We start from the raw sequence: 6,000 nt of genomic DNA, 5'->3' as shown, positions 1-6,000 counted from the left end.
TACCATGATACATCATGACTCTCACAGTACCGAAAAAGAACAGCAATGAAAAAATGTTAGCGTTTGGTTGCTCAACTAATCCTGAAAATCAGCTAGAACATTTTATTGTGCCATATGACTTTTAAAGTTTTGGCCTTGTAAGGAATTTTATATTTGACTGTGCCAAGGAAAAAAAGTCTTGCTACAGCCAAGGTGGGAGAGATGTTCTGTGCAAATGTTGATGAAAACATTCAAAGAATTGGAAACAACCATTAATCTCTGAAGCAAAACAGAAGAGATAAACCTGGGAGTATTCATCTGTAGTATGGGATGAAACACGTTACAAGGACGCTGTAATTATTTTTGAAGCGACAACTGTAAGCCCAGGAAACAGGATAAAGGTTTTGCTGAAAGGAAATGCTGAACAAGTTGTCTTCTGAAAATACTTGAAGAGGACACCTAAACCACTTCAGCACAATATCACTGTGCAATGAACAGTTACGATTAATACATTAATATACTATTTATTGTCCTCTCTTAGATTACATTTGATTTTACACAGGTATGCAGTGGTTTTTTTATTTTTCACTCCTTACAGTAGACTACTTTCAGTATGCTCTCCTGCTTTTTTAAGATAGGAAATCTAAATCCTCTAAGTTTAAGATTCACGATTCTGAAGAAACTGTAGTTGACCATGGTAAACGGTACATTTATTAAAAGCAAAGGACCAGGACAAGTCCTATGGAAAAACAAGAGGCAGTTTTATGAGTACTTAAGTATATTACAAATAAATTGACCCAACAGAAGCATAATAGCATATTATTTCTATGCGTTTTAAAAGTCTACAGTATAAACCCTTACAATTAAGGGCCATATTCACCAATATACTCTGCTACGCCTTGCTCTGTAACAGAAAGGTACTTATGACTGTGCCTCCTTTGCACAAGCCGCTTTTGCACTTGTATCTCATTCACCTCTTTTTACTCACCTGCCCATATTATGTGATCTTTTCTATTCCCTATAATCTTCTCTCTGAGATCACATTCCTCACACACAACTCCTCAACCCTTCCTCATAGTTTCCATGCTCCAAGAATGCGACTGATGAATGACAAGGCCAGCCACCTGTTGCCTGATTCACTATGATCTGCAGAGCATACGTTCAAGACAGCGTGCAACAAAACTGTTTGAAGTATTTGAGGTCAGTGGAAAATATGATCCCTAATGCGCATAGTCCCATTGAAGTGGTCGAGCTGTAGGCTCCAACAGCTACAGGAGTGACCTACGCTCTGAAACACCAAGCACGAGCCCCTGAGTCCTGTGAGCAGGTTCCTTTTCCCTGCCTGGGCAGAAAAGAAGAAAAGGTAGCTCTCCATGCAGCCACAGGGGGATTATTCAAAAGTGAGGAGGCTTAAATCCACTTGTGAAAACCAGCAACGCGTCTGTCCCATGAGCCCGTTTTTTCTAGGCCCAGACAACCCCCACTGCCTCTTTGCCCCGGGGCGCAGGGCCAGTGCAGCCCCAGTATAGCTTGGCAGGCCCTTTTCCTTGCCTCCTGCCTAGGCCTCGGGCCGCTGCCCGCGAAGCCCACTGGCGCCTTACAGCAGTCCCATACCGAACGACAACCAAGAGTCGCGCCGTTGCCGCCGCGAGCCTGTGAGCCGAGCCGAACCGAGTCGGAAGCTCTTTCCCGCAGCCCCCTCAGAGCAGCGGCCGGCGCCTTCCTCCCTCCCGGGGCTCCCGCCGGGCTGCAGGCTGGGACCGGGCAGGTAACCCTCCTTTCGGACACCCGTATCTTAGGCCAGGGCGGGCCGGCCCTAACGCCTCCGCCCGCCACAAGCCCAGAGCGGCACTCCGCCGCGGCACTGAGGGGAGCCCGGCCGCCCATTCCCTCCTCTCCGGTGCGGTCCCCCGGCAGAGGGGCGTGGGGGGACTGCCGCCCTCCCGGTCGCCTCGCGCAGGCGCTGCGCGGCCCGGCGCTTCCCCTTTCTTTCCCCCGTTTTCCGGGTTAACCCCTGTGCGGCCGCGCCGCGCCGGGCCCGGGTGGCGTTGCCCCTCGGCGGTGGCGGCGGCGGCGCTCCCCGGAAGCGGTAATGCTCCGCCGCTGATCCAGGAAGCGGATGAGCTTGCCGGCCTTCCCCTCCTGAGCGGCGCTGCGGGGACGAGGGGAAGGGGGTGGGGGGAGGCGGGGGGGGAAAGCCAGCGGGCCCCGAGGCGGAGCGGCCCGTCCCAGCCTCCCGGTGGCGGGTAGCGGCGGCAGCGGCGTTTCCATGGCGCCGAGCGGGCGGGGGAGCCGGGGTTGAGGACCCCGCCCGCTCATGGACCCTGCCGCGGCGGCGGCCGCTGAGGAGGAGGGCAGGGAGAAGCTCCCGGTCATCTACACCATGGAGAACAAGCCCATCGTGACCTGTGAGTGCGCCGTGCGCCCCGAGACGGGCTTTCAGCGGTCGCTGCCGGGGCGGGAGGAGGGGAGCCGGGACAGCAATGGCCGTCCAGCGCGGGGCGGGGGGCCCCGGCCGGGACTCCCCGACGGGCCCGGGTGAAGGGCGGCCCGGGGCGGGGGTCGGCGACGGGCGGGCCCGCGATGCCGGAGCGCGGGGGCTGCGCGGGGCGCTGGCGCGGAGGGGAAGGCAGCACCGGGGCGAGGCGGAGAGCAGCCGATGTGGGCTGACGGAGAGGCCGGGCAGCCCGCCGCGTCTGGGGGCCAGTGACTGGGGCCGAGGGACACGGCGTCTACAAGAGGCTCTGAAGGTTTACCTCCTTTTAATGGCAGTGGACAAACTTGGGTTTGTTCCTGTGTGTTTGAAGGCTACGGTAAATAACAACAAGGAATATTATGCTTACAGGTGCTTCGAGGAAGAGATTTAGGTATGACAATAAATCTTAAACCCCAAGCTTCTTGCCACTGAGCTTTATGTAGTTTTGCTTTGAGTAACAGCAGTCAGGAGAAGTAAGACATCCTCTGTGGCGAGGAGAGATTCCCACTGATGGACTCCCACTGACATTATAATTTAATCTTTAACTACAGTGCTTTGGTTCCATCTCTGAGACAGTTTATTTAACAAACCAGATTACATGGTTCCAGCAAGGAATTAGTTTTTTCAGATGTTAGTCAGGCAGCTGGGATGTATGCACACCGGTCCCAATGTAAAATGTGAGCTCCTGTGCTGTCACTGATATGGTGGGTTGCACACAAAGTTTGCTTCAAACAAACAGATGAGCTAGACTGTGCATTCAGAAGCATTTATTTACTGAGAAAATGGTCAAACACTGAAACTACCTTCCTAGAGGGGTGGTAAGTGCCCCAAGCCTGTCACTGTTAAAGAGCCATTTGCCCAGTGCCGCTTAATAACATGCTTTGACTCTTGGTCAGCCCTGAAGTAGTCCAGCAGTTGTACTGGATGATCACTGTAGGTCCTTTCACACTGAAATAGTCTGTTCTTACTGCATCTATAATACTCTTAGTGAAAAAGTAAGGTGAATCAGCACAAAGAATTCAACTTTTGTTTTTTAATAAAAGGTAACCAGTGGTGGTTCATTTTTAGTCAAAAGTATCTCTGTCAATGACCTAAAAACTACATATTTGCACTTTATCAGTAGAAAACTGGGAGTGCTTTATGTGCGTGTGAAATAGAAACTATTTCACAGGTGTGTGTTGTTATGAGTTGAACATTTATTGATGATTAAGATCTTAGGCTGATATTAATATTTAGAAAAAAAACCAACTGTAACTTCATAGCTATATAATTATGGAACTCTACGTGTATGTAGTTTCCTCAGACTATTTTATAAACATGCTTTTATTCTTTCTTTAACTGTTTTTTTGGATGCAGTTCATAAACTGAAGTCAGTGCTATCTCTGTTGAATCTTCGGTACTCGCCTATTCCAAGACTTTTGAAATCCATTTCACTTCAAATTTAAAGTCAGAAAAATGTACATATCAGAAAGGTCTGGAAGGCACTGTGCCTTCCTTATTGATATTATGCTGCTGTTCAGGTTGCAGCGAATCGCTTTTTAGATTTACTGTCTTTATCCAGTATTCAGAATTGGAGTCTGTATGTGTATGTGTTGGGTGTTGACAGTGAACGTCAGTCCTTACTGTTCTGTATTATTTGAATAAGTCTTTCAGTCAGTTCAAGTACATGCAGCTTTACCTCAGGCTTGCTTTTTTGTTGGTGAATTGCAGAAACAAACTCTGGCCACTTTGTGCAAGGAAATTCTTGAAATTCCAAGCATCAGATCAATCAGATTTTAGTCAAACTCAATTGTTTGATATTGAAAATAATATTAATTTCATGTAGTGAGTGAATGTACTTTATGATTGCAAAATGTTTGGGCTTATCACCACACAGTATGGCAGGAGCATGCTTACAAATGAGATATAAGGTGAGCGTTATGTATCATTTATATGCTGTGCTTCTGGACTAAAGGAGTCATTTCTACTGCTATGAACAAGCATGACAGTAGTATCTTTACTGGTATGGACTAGAGTGGATGGTCTGAGACAACCTAATTCAGAAGATGAGGCTAATTGAGCAACAGTACAGAGAGATCACCTCTGGTGAATGTAGTAACTTGCTGTCATTTTTAAACTAGAACATTTGCTTCTAATGGGGAATGTGTTGCTTCAGCTCTTTCAATTTCCTTTTTTCTTCTTTCGAGAGAAGCAAGGTAATACTTAGAGACCATAGTATTTCAAACAAATGCATTCAATAAAAAATGTTTACTTGAGGGAAAGTTCTTCTAAGCATTATATTGCTGGTTATTTATGAGGACATAAAGCTTGGTCTTCTAGGAAAAGATTTTTTGACTCGGTATTGGTTTATTGGAAAACTCATTTAAAGCTACAATATTGGAAACTGTGCAACAAATACAGTTTCGTTTGTTTTGTGGTTCTGATTTCAGGAAGTTGGAATTGTCTTGGATAATTGCCCCACCTGGTAGATGTACATGAGGGAAAAATGGACCTGCAAGGGGATGGATAGTTTTTGATTGTATGGAGGAGTGAAGGTTAAGTGAGCTTGTGTCTCACAAAATAAGTAATTCCTTTTGTTAGAAGATTTAGATTAATCTCTGTCAGGTAAACATTTGTATAGTAAAATACTTCTGTTAACTCTTAAGGTTTATTCTTTATAAGGGAGAACTGAAGAGAGAATTTTGTTTGGAGTAAAACTTAGTTTCAATGCTGTGCATACCAGAGATGTTTTACAAAGAAATGTTTTTATCTAGTTGAAATAAATTTGACGGTACTCTGAAAAGGAATGTGTCTTTGCTAAAGAGAGTTACGCTTTCAAATCTGTGAGTTAGCCTGTATTGTAACCGTAGTTATTTGCTGTATTGGTACAATCCTGAATTCAGCACTTTCTGAATGTACAGACTTTGGCCTGTTGAATAAAAATGGCAGATTCCACATGACTTGTATCTTTGATGCCAGTTGCAAATACAGCTTTTGTCACTGCTCTTTCACGTTAGCAATACAACTACATAATTTTGTCATTGTGATTTGTATGCAGATGTATTAGCCTTGTATTTATGTTATTTGTGTTGCTGGAAAAAATGTAATTTTAATAGTTTAGATTTATAGAATTCACCTACACAAGCTAACCAGAAGAGACATCTAGAAACATTTTCTCTAGGCAAACAGACAACTGCATTTTGTAAGCACGGGAAAAGTAGTATATTCACAGAAAGATGCTGTTCCTTTACCTCTTTTTCCCCTTCTCTCAAGACGTCAGCATCCCGTGTAGTATTGAATCATTCTTGTCAATTAGAACTGAGTGCCATTAATGTTTGCTTTCCAAATTAGTTTGAGTCATGTCTTTATACTGTTGGTCTTACTAAACTGTAAGCTCGCAGGGGAGTTTCATTGTCCGACTATGGTTATGCTCACTCTGGCACATTACCTTGCTAACTCTCAATTTGAGTTTGTAGCAATTTATTTTCATTGCTACCCTTTCATTGTGTGTTTACAAAGTGTTTTGAGTCAGCTTCTAGCTTTCCTGCTGCTGTAGAAACATTGTT

The 6,000-nt window shown here is 45.5% G+C and overlaps 1 protein-coding gene across 1 annotated transcript in view; it reads left to right on the top strand.

Moving 5' to 3' along the window:
• Positions 1 to 2,179: 2,179 nt before the first annotated feature.
• Positions 2,180 to 6,000, top strand: part of TRAPPC10 (trafficking protein particle complex subunit 10) — a 46,828-nt gene continuing 43,007 nt past the window's right edge. Inside the window, exon 1 of the mRNA XM_062000576.1 lies at positions 2,180 to 2,387. Within this exon, the coding sequence (XP_061856560.1) occupies positions 2,297 to 2,387 (91 nt within the window). The 5' untranslated portion in view covers positions 2,180 to 2,296. The remainder of the gene's footprint in view (positions 2,388 to 6,000) is intronic.

Source organism: Colius striatus, chromosome 1 (genome assembly GCF_028858725.1).
Source record: "Colius striatus isolate bColStr4 chromosome 1, bColStr4.1.hap1, whole genome shotgun sequence".
NCBI classification, from domain to species: Eukaryota; Metazoa; Chordata; class Aves; order Coliiformes; family Coliidae; genus Colius; species Colius striatus.
Note: the sequence above shows the minus strand (reverse complement) of the source record. Positions and strands in the feature narration are given on the sequence as shown.